Source organism: Entelurus aequoreus, linkage group LG24 (genome assembly GCF_033978785.1).
Source record: "Entelurus aequoreus isolate RoL-2023_Sb linkage group LG24, RoL_Eaeq_v1.1, whole genome shotgun sequence".
Classification (NCBI taxonomy): domain Eukaryota; kingdom Metazoa; phylum Chordata; class Actinopteri; order Syngnathiformes; family Syngnathidae; genus Entelurus; species Entelurus aequoreus.
In genome coordinates, this window is record NC_084754.1 from 1,767,454 (window position 1) to 1,785,423 (window position 17,970).

A 17,970-nucleotide genomic window follows, 5' to 3' on the forward strand; every position below is an offset into this window, starting at 1 on the left:
ATAACAAGTGTGTGTTAAGAAATTTAAATGTGCCCCTTTTGGCCAAAATGAATGAAAGAAACTAAAATAAATATGTATACAGAGACATACTGTAATAACTTGAGAGTAAATAATGAAGATTAAAAACCAATTACCGTATTTTTCGGACTATAAGTCGCAGTTTTTTTCATAGTGTGTGTAAAAAATTGGAAGTGCTCCCCCTCTGGCCAACATATGTAATAACAAGTGTGTGTTAAGAAATTTAAATGTGCCCCTTTTGGACAAAATGAATTAAAGAAACTAAAATAAATATGTATATAGAGACATACTGTAATAACTTGAGAGTTAATAATTCCGTCAGTCTACCCCAGGGCAGCTGTGGCTACGAAAGTAGCTTACCACCACCAGGTGTGAATGAATGATGGGTTTTTAACATGGAAAGCGACTTTGGGTACTTAGAAAAGCGCTATATAAATCCCAGGTATTATTATTATTAATGAAGATTAAAAACCAATTACCGTATTTTTCGGACTATAAGTCGCAGTTTTTTTCATAGTTTGGCCGGGGGTGCGACTTATACTCCGGAGCGACTTATGTGTGAAATGATTAACACATTCTAGTAAAATATCCAATAATATTATTGATGTCATTGACGTAAGAGACTAGACGTATAAGATTTCATGGGATTTAGCGATTAGGAGTGACAGATTGTTTGGTAAACGTATAGCATGTTCTATATGTTATAGTTATTTGAATGACTCTTACCATAATATGTTACGTTAACATAGCAGTTGGTTATTTATGCCTCATATAACGTACACTTATTCAGCCTGTTGTTCACTATTCTTTATTTAAAATTGCCTTTTAAATGTCTATTCTTGGTGTTGGCTTTTATCAAATATATTTCCCCAGAAAATGCGACTTATACTCCAGTGCCACTTATATATGTTTTTGTCCTTCTTTATTATGCATTTTCGGCCGGTGCGACTTATACTCCGGAGCGACTTATACTCCGGAGCGACTTATACTCCGAAAAATACGGTAATAACAAGTGTGTGTAAAAATGTTGAAGTGCTCCCCCTCTGGCCAACATATGTAATAACAAGTGTGTGTTAAGAAATTGTAATGCGCCCCCTTTGGCCAAATTTAATTAAAAAAACTAAAATAAATATGTATATAGAGACATACTGTAATAACTTGGAGTAAATAATGGAGATTAAAAACCAATTACCGAAAAAAAAAGTTAACTAAAAGCTTACCTTTTTTATATTTGCATAGTATGTATATATAATTAATGTTGTAAATACAAATCTTTATACATCTAGAAAGGGTGGTTCTAAAGAGGTAGGCCTTTTTCGGAGGTCTCAAGAAGGTAATAAATACAAGAATGTGTGTGTGTGAGTGAGTAAAAAGAGCAAGAGAGGGGAGGAGTTCTTCTGTGTGTGAGTTAGAGTTAATCAGTACTTGGGTACTTTGGTATAATCCTCCTGGCCCACACTCTGGCACAGACACATGGAGAGGATCATCCCCAGAAGCTGGTGGAACAAAAACAAACAAACAATGGTGACATCTCAGTTTTGTCAGGGTTAGGAGGCACAACACTTTTTTTTGTTTTGCTCAAGGGTTCCCTCAACTGTCTGCAGATGTAATTGTTGTTTTACAACACTGATGAGCAGAACTCTTGAGTGGCAAAATGCATTTGCTCGACATGGTGACAGCGAGGCTAAAGAACACAAATGTTAGTGAAATATTACGAGAAAACAATATTTATTACATAGCTCTACTTGGCAATATTATTGTCAGCATTATTTTGAGACCAAATCGAGCACTAATGTAATCCCAACATATAATTAAAGCTGCAAGCAGCGTTGGTCGGGTCCGCATTTTGGCAGGTGCTAGTCCTAGGTGTCCCGATACTTTTGTCCAGTGGTAGTCCTGAGTGAGACCTACATAGAGGTTTTTGTTTCGTGTCTCTACGATATTCGTACTGGGAGTTAGAGGAAGTTGTGTCTGTGTTTTTTTTCCTAGGTGTCGCGGCACAGTGGTTGTTTCCTTTGAAGGCTCGTAAAATCACAGCAGCGAGCAACTTTAGTGCTGCGGGTCTTTGAAGGCTCGTAAAACCAAAACCGTACTACCGATCAAAACGCTTTCGTCAACTTTTAATCAGAAGGGTTCAATCTCTCTCCTGTAGTAGTTTGAAGCCGAAACGACAAAACGCGCTCAGAGGAGATAATGTTTGATGTTTGGTGACCGGTTGTAACAAAAATTTAGTTTTGAAGGAGGAATAGCAAACTTCCTGTTGATTTTTCCTGAAGGATGTCAATCTATGAAATGTAGGTCTAGGTGAGACCTACGTAGAGGTTTTTGTTTCATGTCTCTAATACGTTCCTAACGGAAGTTACAAGCAGTTTTGTCCATGTTTTCCTCTGAGAAGCAGTTTTGTCTCTGTTTTATTAGAGCGCAATTTTGAGTTTTGGGGTTCGGTTTTTTTTTTAGATCGCAATTTCCACCAGTCCCGATGTGTGTGAGAAGTTTGGTGAGTTTTGAAGTATTTTAAAGGGGTCAAATTACAGGTCAAAGAGGCAAAACCGTACTACCGATCAAAACGCTTTCGTCAACTTTTAATCAGAAGGGTTCAATCTCTCTCCTGTAGTAGTTTGAAGCCGAAACGACTCAGAGGAGATAATGTTTGATGTTTGGTGACCGGTTGTAACAAAAATTTAGTTTTGAAGGAGGAATAGCAAACTTCCTGTTGATTTTTGCTGAAGGATGTCAATCTAAGAAATGTAGGTCTAGGTGAGACCTACGTAGAGGTTTTTGTTTCATGTCTCTAATACGTTCCTAACGGAAGTTACAAGCAGTTTTGTCTGTGTTTTCCTCTGAGAAGCAGTTTTGTCTCTGTTTTATTCAAAAATTGCGCTAAGGCGCAATTTTGAGTTTTGGGGTTCGGTTTTTTTTTTAGATCGCAATTTCCACCAGTCCTGATGTGTGTGAGAAGTTTGGTGAGTTTTGAAGTATTTTAAAGGGGTCAAAGAGGCAAAAAATTTTAGTCATTGTTTGTGTTGAAGGGGAAATTGCCAATTTCCTGTTGGTTTTTGCCCGAGGATGTGAAATTATGAAATGTAGGTTTTTGTTTCATGTCTCTACGACCTTCCTAGTGGGAGTTACAGGCAGTTTTCTTCCTAGGGGGCGCTAGAGCACAATTTTGATTTTTGGGGTTAGTTTTTTTACTTAAGTGGTTGGGGCACGTTTTTCTATGTGTGTGTCAAATTTGGTGAGTTTTGAAGCATGTTAAGGGGGGCAAAGTAGTGCGCAAAGCTGCGGAATAATAAACCTTACAATAACAATAGTGTCTTTTGTCCATGTACAAAGGACACCCTGTGGGAGTCCTTTATACAGGGTACAGGCGGACCCTAATAATAATAATATTGATAATAATAACAACAATAATATCAATAATTATAATAACGCATGTAACCCTTTAAGACACAATAAACTTTTGTCATTAGTGTAGAATTTTTTTACCATTGTTATTTAAAGGTCAACTTTTAGACTGGGAAATGCACTATTTTTGAATTTTGCCTATCATTCACAATCCGTATGTGAGACCAGCACATGTTTTTATTTCTTCACGCATTTTAACTCGTAAATAAACACTAGCAAAAGTCAGCTAATTGGATTTGCTCTATTTGGCCTATAAAGTCCTCTAAAAAAACATCCAAACACCTCCATCATTGTTTTACATACACACTGTAATGTAGTAACAGGAATATTCATAATAACATTTAATATTTATGTATGTTGATCATGTTAAGCATACGGCGGTGGCGTATTAATTCCACAGACGCATCACAGCCAGCACTTTTCCCTTCAACAACAACACTTCTAATCATGACAGACTTCTGAAGAGCCAACAAAGATTACTTTGGCACAAAAGATGATCCACAACCTTATATTTTTGAGCCTGAATATACAGAGGATGAAGGTTTTAGAAGGTCAATGTTAAACAGATCCAGCTTTAGTTGAATACAGTAAGGGTCTGAGCTTCTAGGATCCAAACACCAGGCGCTGAACATATTTGTCCCATGTGCTTCGGTGGAAAAAGGTGTGCAATTGTGGAGATTCTGGCTGTGCAGCATTCTCCCACTTGACTTACATCTATTGCATGCCTTCATCTAAGAGGGTGGAGCAACCCTTAAATGTAGGGGAGTGCTCAGTCTAGTCTGGCCTTCCACGTATTCTCCCATTGACTTCGTTACTTTCGTTCTTACGCACCTCCGAGGCTGGAATAAGGTTTGGATGCAGTGTACACCACACATAATAAAATGGTAACATAAACGTCCAGAAAGCTATCAAATCTATTCTGATTGCTTTGTTTGAGACACCTGCCAACATCCATTGAGTTGAAGATAAAAGGATCATAATGTATTAACTCTGTATTAACTATCAAAAATCCAAATGCACATTGTTGTGAGTGTGACCACAGTGGAAGGGGTCTGTGCGTATTTTGGCCATATTTGATAATAACGGATGTTCAATGCATCTGGATTGTGATTTATTGTGACTATTTAATTGAAAATGGATTTGTTTTTTGACAGTCGACATCAAACCGTCACGCTCCCTGGCGCAGGCACACACAAGCTGTTCTTACGCGTACTTATAAACATGCGTACTAAATATAACTTTTAACATCACAAATAACTTCAGGGTAGTTATAATGATAAGTAAACAAAGTTTCATCTAGAGATTATAATTCCTATCCAGCCAGGAAGAAGAAGCTGTTGTAGCGTGCACACACACACTACATCCCCATGACGACATGCTGCCTGGGTTAATACGACCTTTTCAAATTAAAAGTATTTTCTTTTTAATGGATTTCAATGACATACACAGGTGTTAGTAAAACTTTCGCCTAACTTACACGGACTGGATGGGAGAATTGGGAGAATACACATTTGAAAAACGTGCGTAACTTTAAGCGCGTAGAAAAACACTAAAAGGGGAACTGCATTTTTTGGGGGAATTTTGCCTATTGTTCACAATCTTTATGAGAGACAATAAGTTTTTTTTTTTGCAGTTTAACATGTAAAACTCGACTTGTTTTAGGTGGCTAGCAATAAAGCTAATGGGAGCAATCAATTCTACCTTTAAATGACTTTAAAAATGCATTTAAAAACCGCAAACAATTCTTCATTGACGTTCTGTAACCTGTATGTTAACCAAACGGTAGCGACATTGTTGTTGTAAGAGCGAACACAGAGAAGCTTCGGTATTAACCCGAAAAGCTAGTTACGGCAAGAGATAAGCTAGCTTCTACATCACCACCCGAATTGCGTTGGAGTTTGTAAAGCACAACAAAGTGCAAAAGAAAACAAATCTGTACTGACTGAAAAAAATGAACAATCATATTACAGTATCTGTAAAGTATTAGCTCGCAGTTCATGTTTCGTTTGTACACAGCTAGCCAGACAGCGTATGTACTGTAGTTGTAATAACATTCATGACGTGCAGCGTGTATATTGTATTACATGGGTCACCAACGCGGTGCCCGCGGGCACCAGGTAGCCCGTAAGGACCAGATGAGTAGCCCGCTGGCCTGTTCTAAAAATAGCTCAAATAGCAGCACTTACCAGTGAGCTGCCTCTATTTTTTAAATTGTATTTATTTACTAGCAAGCTGGTCTCGCTTTGCCCGACATTTTTAATTCTAAGAGAGACAAAACTCAAATAGAATTTGAAAATCCAAGAAAATATTTTAAAGACTTGGTCTTCACTTATTTTTTTTACTTTGCTTCTTATAACTTTCAGAAAGACAATTTTAGAGAAAAAATACAACCTTAAAAATGATTTTAGGATTTTTAAACACATAAACGTTTTTACCTTTTAAATTCCTTCCTCTTCTTTCCTGACAATTTAAATCAATGTTCAAGTAAATGTATTTTTTTTATTGTAAAGAATAATAAATACATTTTAATTTAATTCTTAATTTTAGCTTCTGTTTTTTTGACGAAGAATATTTGTGAAATATTTCTTCAAACTTATCATGATTAAAATTCAAAAAAATTATTCTGGCAAATCTAGAAAATCTGTAGAATCAAATTTAAATCTTATTTCAAAGTCTTTTGAATTTCTTTTAAAATTTTTGTTCTGGAAAATCTAGAAGAAATAATGATTTGTCTTTGTTAGAAATATAGCTTGGTCCAATTTGTTATATATTCTAACAAAGTGCAGATTGGATTTTAACCTATTTAAAACATGTCATCCAAATTCTAAAATGAATCTTAATCAGGAAAAATTACTAATGATGTTCCATAAATTCTTTTTTTAATTTTTTCAAAAAGATTCAAATTAGCTAGTTTTTCTCTTCTTTTTTTCGGTTGAATTTTGAATTTTAAAGAGTCGAAATTGAAGATAAACTATGTTTCAAAATGTAATTGTCATTTTTTTCGTGTTTTCTCCTCTTTTAAACCGTTCAATTAAGTGTAAATATCATTAATTATTAATAATAACACAGAGTTAAAGGTAAATTGAGCAAATTGGCTATTTCTGGCAATTTATTGAAGTGTGTATCAAACTGGTAGCCCTTCGCATTAATCACTACCCAAGAAGTAGCTCTTGCTTTCAAAAAGGTTGCTGACCCCTGGTGTATTGTGTCAATATTAAAGTGACTCACTCAATGGACAGTTGTGCATTTGGTCCAGCTGGCCGGGGAAGTTTTTTCCGGTTTGTTTTGGGTAATGTGAGAATGAGAAATTTTTATCTTATGTCCGCTAGTAAACTCCGTGTTTCACCTTGAAGGCGCTGTGCTGTCCGCGTAGGGGTATAACATACTCCCTTACTGTGGAGAAGGCCTTATCTGTTTTGAAACAACAGCTACCGGTATATTTCTTTCTGGGCGGGAGGGGCTGTTTTCGCAATAAATAAGTTGACTCTTTTCGTTTGGTTTCAGACCTCTTCTTGCTGATGCTATTGTCGCACTGTAAGGGCTGGTCTCCTGAAGCTTTAGTAAAACTCGGAAGTATTGCTATTCTGTCTCGGTGGTCCTTCTTACTCAACATATAAGTCATCCGAAAGAAATTGGGATTGACCAGTGTGTTTTCTCTCAGGTCGGACGCAACAGTAAGCACCCCATTTATGTCAAAATAACTTGGCTCCAAGTTCCACATTTACATTTAAAGTCACCCCGACCTCACTCTCTCGGATTCAGTCTGCTCCGACGTCTCGCTCTTCCTCCGTGCTCGCCTATTCAAGCAGTAGCTCGTACTCCGTATATTCAGCTTCAAAACGATAAGGTTGTGAATCCTCATTTGTCCAAAAAATAGCCATCTTTGTTGTTTGTTACCAAGTCTGCCATGATTAGAAAACACTTGTGTTCGTTTCCGGAAGTAAGAACAGACATTTGTTGCCAGAAGTCGGAAGCTGAGGAAATCAGTTCTGTCAATGCTTAAAAAATGAACAAAATATGGTAAATAATAAACATATTACATATTGTTATGAACGTGTCTGTTACCACATTATATACAGTATATAACTTGCAGTGTGTATACAAAACGTCGATGGTGGGTTTTGAAGTTGTCTTTGAAGGCTACAATGGTGACTTCCATTAGCCGCATCTTCCAAGCCTTTTTTAATCATCTTTAAAATCCTAAAAAAAATACTTGTGTTCTTGTCTGTCATAATGATTGTGAACGATAAGCAAAATTCCAAAAAAAAAGCTCAGTTCCCCTTTAAGCGCAAATGCATTATTCAGGTGTAAAAAAATGTTTTACACAAAAATGCCGGTGCTGCTGCTCCTTATAGTCCCTGACATGCATCCAGTGTGGAAAATGACAAGAAGATCCACGCTTCCTGTTATGAAGCCAATGTGAGTCTGTACAGATGACGTCAACAGATGGCTAAATCATTCTTAAACGCAATTTTGATGAGATTGTTAAGTGTTTGTTGCCCATTTCTACATCACAGCACCACTGAGGAATGTCTCTCAAATGGGATGCAGAGGACATTGTACTGTTTATCATTAGTTAGGGGGTGGGGGGGGGGGGGATACCTCCACAACTGCTACTGCAACACAGATTCCAAGAATAACTCCACAGTTCTCCAGGAGCCATTTCTCCACACTAGTTACGCAGCCCTGAAAGAGAAAGAAATAAGAATTAACAAAGACAAAAAAAAAAAGGGGGGCAACAACAAAGAAGCGTTGAATGTGATCCCAGCCGGACATAAGCAAAGCCTTTTTCCAAACACGACTATTGACTTTGGGCCGAGTCGTGGAGGGGAAGAATAACACGGCTTAGCTGAGCTGAGAAAAAGGGGATAGGGTGTTTCTGAAACACCAAGTCCAGACAATGGCACAGCAGAGCTTTCCCGACCTTCCATACATGTGGAGCAACACAAAGGACACGCTTTGTGGTCACGTGACCTCACTGCAAGTCCTACAGACTGTCAAGAGTGGTGAAGACTTAGAAAACTGTCACACTGTACATCAGGGGTGTTCGAAACACACACATTTCTTGAAAAAAGTATGTTATTAATGCAGATCCCCTCTGGCTGACACCTGACTGACCAGCTAACAGATAATTGTGTCTCCATACACTGTGTGGAGCTGCTCCAATAAGCTAATAATAATCACCTCCATTACAGCAAACACACTGCATTCGTAATATTCTAAGTGTCATTAACAAGTATTAGGACAAAGCTGTTTCACAGCTCTTCAGGGGGTTTCAATTGTGGCCCAACGGCTCAATTTTTGCTGAAGAAACAAGTCCATGTCAGAAAACCAACAAATTTAGCTGAACTGCACCAATTTTGTCAAGAGGAGTGGTCAAAAATTCAAGCAGAAGCTTGTGGATGGCTACCAAAAGTGCCTTATTGCAGGTAAACTTGCCAAGGGACATGTAAGCAAATATTAACATTGCTGTATGTATACTTTTGACCCAGCACATTTGCTCACATTTTCAGTAGAGCCATAATAAATTCATAAAAGAACCAAACATCATGAATGTTTGTTGTGACCAACAAGTATGTGCTCCAATCACTACATCACAACAAAATAAGAGTTGTAGAAATGATTGGAAACTCAAGACAGCCATGACATTATGTTCTTTACAAGTGTATGTACACTTTTGACAATATATATATATATATATATATATATATATATATATATATATATATATATATATATATATATACACACATATACATATATATAAAACATACATATATATATATATACATATATATATATATATACACACACATATACATATATATATAAAACATACATATATATATACATACATATATATATATACACACACACATATACATATATATAAAACATACATATATATATATAAATATATATATATATATACATATATACACACATACACACACATATATATATATATATATATATACATATATATATACACACACATATACATATATATAAAACATACATATATATATACATATGTATATACATATATATATATATATATATATATATATATATATATATATATATATATATATATACACACACATATATATATATATATATGTGTATATGTGTTATATATATATATATATATGTGTGTATATATATATATGTGTATATGTGTTATATATATATATATATATATATATATGTGTGTATATATATATATGTGTATATGTGTTATATATATATATATATATATATATATATATATATATATATATATATATATATATATATATATATATATATATATATATGTATATATATATATATATATATATATATATATGTGTATATGTTTTATATATATATATATAAAAAACAAGTCCACACTTCCGGCCTTCACAATAAGGCTTTTCATCCTAACTGACCGCATTAACAAAGTCAGAGTCCCGAAATAATATTATTTTGCACTTGAAACAACACCTTAATGACATTTGCATTGATGGAATGTTGCAATACAAGTATACTTTCATTTGCCTTTATTTTCTTACTTCAAAAATACACTTATTAATTAGGCTTTGGGGGGACGCTTAACCTGTCCAAAATTGTTTCTAGTGAAGAGAAAAAACAAAGTATAAGTACTGGTACTTTGAACCAGATTTCAGGCCCTTTCAATATTCAAATGTATCGATATAAAACCATATGAATTGACTTGGGAAGCAGGCCATGATACCCACCCCGGGTCTTCTAACAGTAGTCAAGTTTAAGCGTGGCATTGTAGTGTGACAGCGTACCGTTTCGTAGACAGGAAGTTCTGTGGACAAGTGCTCACACAGGCCCTCCACCATGAGGTCAGTGCCAGGCAGGGACTCATTGCGACAAGAACAAGGATAGAGATTCTGAGAGCTGTTCCTGATCAAAATGTTGTCAGACCAGTTCCCGGGCCCAGTCCACCCACAGCACTCCATCTGCAACAAGACAAGAGACGTGGGAAGGTGACAAAAATACACTGCAACCTCATTTCAACAATGTTGTAAAAGTCATTTACAAATACACAAAGTATTCACCCCCACTCCCAAGATATAAAATGTGTTTTTTGAGAAGACTTGGCAAAAATAGATCCTTTTATATCAAAGTGAAAACTGGTTCTTACAGTTAGTTGACTCATTTGATTTTTGAAGGTTAGGTAAATGACTGCTTAAAGGGGAACTACAATTTTTGAAATGTTGTCTATCGTTCACAATCATTATAAAAGACATGACGACGGACGGATTTGTTTTAATGCATATTAAATAGAGGTGGGAATCTTTCATTCCAGATCACATGTGTCAAACGCAAGGCCCGGGGGCCAAATCTGGCCCGCCACATTACTTTATGTGGCCCGCGAAAGCCTGGAAATAATATGCGTTAATAAAATGCTTAATCTTTTCTTACTAAATATATTTGTTCTTTCCCTTTTGACTGTTAAAGGCCTACTGAAAGCCACTACTAGCGACCACGCAGTCTGATAGTTTATATATCAATGATGAAATCTTAACATTGCAACACATGCCAATACGGCCGGGTTAACTTATAAAGTGACTTTTAAAACTTCCCGGGAAATATCCGGCTGAAACGTCGCAGTATGATGACGTATGCGCGTGACGAAGTCAGAGTAACGGAAGTTATGGTACCCGTAGAATCCTATACAAAAAGCTCTGTTTTCATTTCGTAATTCCACAGTATTTTGGACATCTTTTGCAATTTGTTTAATGAACAATGAAGGCTGCAAAGAAGACAGTTGTAGGTGGGATCGGTGTATTAGCAGCGGACTACAGCAACACAACCAGGAGGACTTTGTTGGAGCGCTAGCCGCGCTAGCCGCCGACCTCACCTTGACTTCCTACGTCTCCAGGCCGCCAAACGCATCGGGTGAAGTCCTTCGTCCTTCTGCCGATCGCTGGAACGCAGGTGAGCACGGGTGTTGATGAGTAGATGAGGGCTGGCTGGCGTAGGTGGAGAGCTAATGTTTTTAGCATAGCTCTGTGAGGTCCCGTTGCTAAGTTGCTAAGTTAGCTTCAATGGCGTCGTTAGCACAGCATTGTTAACCTTCGCCAGCTTGGAAAGCATTAACCGTGTATTTACATGTCCACGGTTTAATAGTATTGTTGATTTTCTATCTATCCTTCCTTCTATCCTTTATTTTTTTGTTTCTATATGCAGTTAAAGCACGATGCTATCACGTTAGCTCGTAGCTAAAGCATTTCGCCGATGTATTGTCGTGGAGATAAAAGGCACTGAATGTCCATTTGGCGTTCTCGACTCTCATTTTCAAGAGGATATAGTATCCCAGGTGGTTTAAAATACAAATCTGAAATAAAAAAAGGACAGTGTGGAATCCAATGAGCCAGCTTGTACCTAAGTTACGGTCAGAGCGAAAAAAGATACGTCCATCACTGCCTCTCTAGTCCTTCACTGTAACATTCCTCATCCACAAATCTTTCATCCTCGCTCAAATTAATGGGGTAATCATCACTTTCTCGGTCCGAATCTCTCTCGCTCCATTGTAAACAACGGGGAATTGTGAGGAATACTAGCTCCTGTGACGTCACGCTACTTCCGCTACAGGCAAGGCTTTTTTTTATCAGCGAGCAAAAGTTGCGAACTTTATCGTCGATTTTCTCTACTAAATCCTTTCAGCAAAAATATGGCAATATCGCGAAATGATCAAGTATGACACATAGAATGGATCTGCTATTCCCGTTTAAATAAAAAAAAATTCATTTCAGTAGGCCTTTAATAATCATGTACTGCAAGCAATTGCATGTATTTTAAAATTTAATATTATCAAAATCAAAATATTATATTATCATGTATTCCAAAAATATTTTTTGTTAAAGTTAAAGTACCACTGATAGTCACACACACACACTAGGTGTGGTGAAATTACCCTCTGCATTTGACCCATCCCCTTGGAGGTGAGGGGAGCAGTGAGCAGCAGCGGTGGCCGCGCTCGGGAATCATTTTGGTGATTTAACCCTTAATTCCAACCCTTGATGCTGAGTGTTCAAAACACAGGAAGGTAACGGGTCCCATTTTTATAGTCTTTGGTATGACTCGGCCAGGGTTTGAACTCACGACCTACCCATCTCAGGGCGGACACTCTAACCACAAGGCCACTGAGCAGGGAAATAAAAACTTTAAAGTAAAGATAAATACTGTACTTAAATATCTGCTTGACTTATGATTTCAAAACAAATGATCAATCAAATTGTAGTTTTTAAAATTGACAATAGATTTTACGGTTAAATTCAGCCGACTTGAGTTTTTTTTAACCGTAAAATCAACTGTGGTATTTGTTTTTTTCCATATAGATTAAGACACTAAAACATTAACAAACAAACAGAGAAAAATACTAAAACAACACGATTTTACGGTAAAAAACAACAACCTGGAAGCTGCTTTTATACCCAATCATGGCACCCACCTGTTCCCAATTAGCCTGCTCACCTGTGGGATGTTCCAAATAAGTGTTTGATGAGCATTCCTCAACTTTAACACCGGTTTTTGCCACTTGTGCCAGCTTGTTTGAAACATGTTGCAGGCATCAAATTCCAAATGAGCTACTATTTGCAAAAAATAATGTTTACCAGTTCGAACGTTAAGTATCTTGTCTTTGCAGTCTCTTCAATTGAATATAAGTTGAAAAGGATTTGCAAATCATTGTATTCTGTTTTTATTCACCATTTACACAACGTGCCGACTTCACTGGTTTTGGGTTTTGTAGAATTTCCCCTTTAAACCAAAGTCTCATCACTTTGTCATTAAAATCTTATGAAAAAAGCTGAATGAGTTTGACCATGACATTAGTAAAAGCAACAAAAAGCACAAACATCCAATACTTTTGCAAAGCAGTCAGACAATACAATGCAGTAAGTAGGACTTACACTACTCACTACACTGCTACCCCGTGTTGGCTCACTTTATAAACACTTGAAGTTGTCCACGACTTTAATCTGATGCTTACACTACTGACAATGATTGACATATGCACAATTTTGAATTGCTTTGATGCAAGTTCACCCTTTGTGTTCTTTATCTGGTCATATGCATTGCCACGCAACACAAAAGCAAAATGTCAACATCAGGTGACAAAAGGTCTGTTGAAATAAGAACATACCGTCTATAGTAGCCGCCAAAATACACCAAATAGGAAACACGGAACTAAAACTGGAACTCATGTAGAAACAATTGTGTAGTTGACAATAGAGAATGGTTCTCAGTGTGCCGTCATGGCCAGCAGGGCCTTCTCTGCTGGCTTCACATACATCATGGTCATAAAGTAATACAAGTTAATTGTATTTTTAATGTATTTAATGTATCCGACAAAAACAGAATCATGCAAAAAGCAACGCAATTAAAAAAAACACCCGAACGTATTAACAAAAAAACATTTTATAGAGAATTATTAAAGCTTTACATGCAAAAACCGGATGATATTAAAACAGAGTCAGCACACCATACTATGTACTGTATATACAGAGGACAGGTCGGCAACCAAAAACATTGAAAGAGCCATATTGGACCAAAAATACAAAAAACTAATCTGTCTGGAGCCGCAAAAAATTAAAAGCCATAAATAAGTTTTATAATGAAGGCAAATCATGACTTAAGTGTCTATAAAAGCCTACTATCAAAATGACTATGTGTCGCAGGCTGAAGCAAATCTTCGTTGACAGAAATGTTGAAATGTAATATTTATTTCACACATTTTTACAACATTGGAAACCATTAGTACATCAGAGGCTACTCAGAAGGTGAGAGAACTCCTGGAAATTGCTGGCTTTTAATGGCCAAAGGTATACCTGTAGATGTGTGTGTCCAAATGAAAGGAAACTGCAGTCTTTCTTCTTTTAATAGATTTATTACAATCTTTGGCAAGCTAGGTAATTTTTGCTGTGGTCTGGAACAACATGGCACACAAAGAACTATCTGAAATGCAGCCAGTATTACATACAGAGAATGTGTCATGTAAAACTAAATTATATACAAAGAGGATAAAAGTAAAGGATATTAAATGAGCTCAAATATAGCTACAAATGAGGCATAATGATGCAATATGTACATACAGCTAGCCTAAATAGCCTGATAGCATTGATTAGCTTGCAGTCATGCACTGACCAAATATGCCCGATTAGCACTTTAAAGGCCTACTGAAATGATTTTTTAAAATTTAAACGGGAATAGCAGATCCATTCTATGTGTCATACTTGATCATTTCGCAATATTGCCATATTTTTGCTGAAAGGATTTAGTAGAGAAAATCGACGATAAAGTTCGCAACTTTTGCTCGCTGATAAAAAAAAGCCTTGCCTGTAGCGGAAGTAGCGTGACGTCACAGGAGCTAGTATTCCTCACAATTCCCCGTTGTTTACAATGGAGCGAGAGAGATTCGGACCGAGAAAGTGATGATTACCCCATTAATTTGAGCCAGGATGAAAGATTCGTAGATGAGGAACGTTACAGTGAAGGACTTGAGAGGCAGTGATGGACGTATCTTTTTTCGCTCTGACCGTAACTTAGGTACAAGCTGGCTCATTGGATTCCACACTCTCCTTTTTATATTGTGGATCACGGATTTGTATTTTAAACCACCTGGGATACTATATCCTCTTGAAAATGAGAGTCGAGAATGCGAAATGGACATTCAGTGCCTTTTATGTCCACGACAATACATCGGCGAAATGCTTTAGCTACGAGCTAACGTGATAGCATCGTGCTTTAACTGCATATAGAAACAAAAAAATAAACCCCTGACTGGAAGGATAGATAGAAAATCAATAATACTATTAAACCGTGGACATGTAACTACACGGTTAATGCTTTCCAGGCTGGCGAAGGTTAACAATGCTGTGCTAACGACGCCATTGAAGCTAACTTAGCAACGGGACCTCACAGAGCTATGCTAAAAACATTAGCTCTCCACCTACGCCAGCCAGCCCTCATCTACTCATCAACACCCGTGCTCACCTGCGTTCCAGCGATCGGCAGAAGGACGAAGGACTTCACCCGATGCGTTTGGCGGCCCGGAGACGTAGGAAGTCAAGGTGAGGTCGGCGGCTAGCGCGGCTAGCGCTCCAACAAAGTCCTCCTGGTTGTGTTGCTGTAGTCCGCTGCTAATACACCGATCCCACCTACAACTGTCTTCTTTGCAGCCTTCATTGTTCATTAAACAAATTGCAAAAGATGTCCAGAATACTGTGGAATTATGAAATGAAAACAGAGCTTTTTGTATAGGATTCTACGGGTACCATAACTTCCGTTACTCTGACTTCGTCACGCGCATACGTCATCATACCGCGACGTTTCAGCCGGATATTTCCCGGGAAGTTTTAAATGTCACTTTATAAGTTAACCTGGCCGTATTGGCATGTGTTGCAATGTTAAGATTTCATCATTGATATATAAACTATCAGACTGCGTGGTCGGTAGTAGTGGCTTTCAGTAGGCCTTTAACAGTCAATAACGTCAACAAAGCTCACCTTTGTGCATTCACGCACAGCATAAAACTTTTGGTGGGCAAAATGAGACAAAGAAGGAGTGGAAGATTTGACATGTAAACAAACTGTTGCGTCACAGTTCACACTGTGGTGAGTTCAAGAACCGCCGAAACTAGTAGGACAAAACGATGTTCACTGTCATCAGGGAAGGATACACACAAACATATTAAACAGTGGACTTTCTAACAATTGGGAAGGTTTGTGTCGTGTTTGTCCTCAAACAAAAAAACATACTAAAACAAAACAAATATTTCCCCCCCATCTTTTTCAATTTTCAATCCTTTTTAAAAATGGTTGCTGACCCTTGGACTACCCAAACTTAAAAAGTGCAGATGTGGCATGAACTCACCGTTCTCTGAATGTAGTCCCAAGTTTGCTCGGTTGTTCTGTTCTGGCCAGTGTAATGGATTATCATGCCCTTTATGATGTTGGACATCTCATTTTTCAACTAGAAAAGACAAAACAGGGGACAGTTCATTTACAATTTAAATTTGAACACACAACACATAGCTACATTGTTCATTTCCAACAGTATGTGTCAATTGTGGGGTTTTTACAAATACAAGCGATACATAAGACAGGAAAAAAACTAAACATTGGTCTTTATTTGCAACATTTTGTCTAAATGTTTTACCAGGCAAGGCCTCAGGTGCCCTGTCGGGTGCCACACTCAACCCAAAAGCTGCACCAATGCAGCCTTGCAGGAGCCTCAGTGTGAGTGCGAGATTACAGAGCTGTAGCAGCGGTGTAGCATTCAGAGCACTTTTGGAGATACAACCTCACCCTATTTCGGGAAGGGGGGCACCGCCCTGCCCTGTGGTGAGCTTTAAACAAGGAGCACGTCCAGCCTCAAGTGATACATAAACACATGCGTGCTGGAGCAGCATGTCCACGCAGCACTAAACACTTCTCAAACACTGTTCAAGTGGGACTAATATATATTTATCAGGTTTCAATTTCAACTTGATAGAGACACATTGATATGTTTAGTAGCTGTGAAGATGCATGACTGGTTACATGGTGGGGATGTAGTGTTTCATTGATTTGTGCTTTTCTTTGGTTTCGTTTTCAGGTGGCTCATGAAGTAAATGTGTGTTTATTTAACGATGTTTGCTCTTTGTACACTGTCTTTGCATGCATGTGTTAGGGGAATATTTTCCCTCTCAAAAGAGTGTGGAATAATGCATAAGGAGTTTCACTCTTTATTCACTTTGTTCTGTGTAAGGACAAAACACAATGAGTACACCCAGTGTTTTTATCTTTGCAAATGCACACACATCCTATCTTATTTGGTTTTGATGGTGAGAAGAGGTGCCAGGAATGGGGAGAAGCGAGAGTGGACAAATGTGTCCAAAACATAGGTCTGGGCCGATAACAAATTTTGCTTGACGATATATTGACCTAAAAATGATTGCCGATAAAACTGTCAACATTATTTTGTGGCCAAATTAAGCACTAATTAAGTAATAATCCATTATAATGCAAGTATCGCCTTTCAAAAGCAATAAACTTGTATTTCTCGTATATTTTAACATTGTAATTGTAATTTGAGCTTTTAAATATCTAACTTAAATAAAACAAATATACTTTGTCTGTTCGCAACGTTTTGCACTTGATTACAAATCACAAGTAAAGAAATTAAACACTTGTCATTATTATCGCGGTATTGTTGAATGTGCTCAAGAAGTACTTACACCCACACTCAAATCTTTTAACAAAGTTGTATTTTCTTATTTCTTTGAACTAAAATAGACATTAAATATATTCTCTTGGCAGTGGGAACATTATTGTTCTGTCTCCATAAAAGCAATATTATTTTTATTTGTGTGTTTGAATATGTTTATCTTCTTCCATTTTAATTTGAAAACATTTTATAATATTTTTTTAAAAAATTCACTTTCAGTTTGTGATGTCATGGGAGTTCACCACCTGTTGAAGACACGGCTGTTTGTTTCAACTCAAAACTGTCGAGTATGCATTGAACACTTAGTATATCTTAGTT

At 37.1% G+C, this 17,970-nt stretch overlaps 1 protein-coding gene across 1 annotated transcript in view; it reads right to left on the bottom strand.

Annotated features, from left to right (window-relative positions):
* The window catches only part of cd82b (CD82 molecule b), a 72,058-nt gene that overhangs the window by 1,182 nt on the left and 52,906 nt on the right, over positions 1-17,970 (bottom strand). Inside the window, exons 6-9 of the mRNA XM_062035250.1 lie at positions 16,318-16,416; positions 10,224-10,397; positions 8,026-8,109; positions 1-1,514 (exon numbers count right to left, since the gene is read on the bottom strand). The exon at positions 1-1,514 is cut by the window's left edge and continues 1,182 nt beyond it. Of these exons, the coding sequence (XP_061891234.1) occupies positions 1,437-1,514; positions 8,026-8,109; positions 10,224-10,397; positions 16,318-16,416 (435 nt within the window). The 3' untranslated portion in view covers positions 1-1,436. The remainder of the gene's footprint in view (positions 1,515-8,025; positions 8,110-10,223; positions 10,398-16,317; positions 16,417-17,970) is intronic.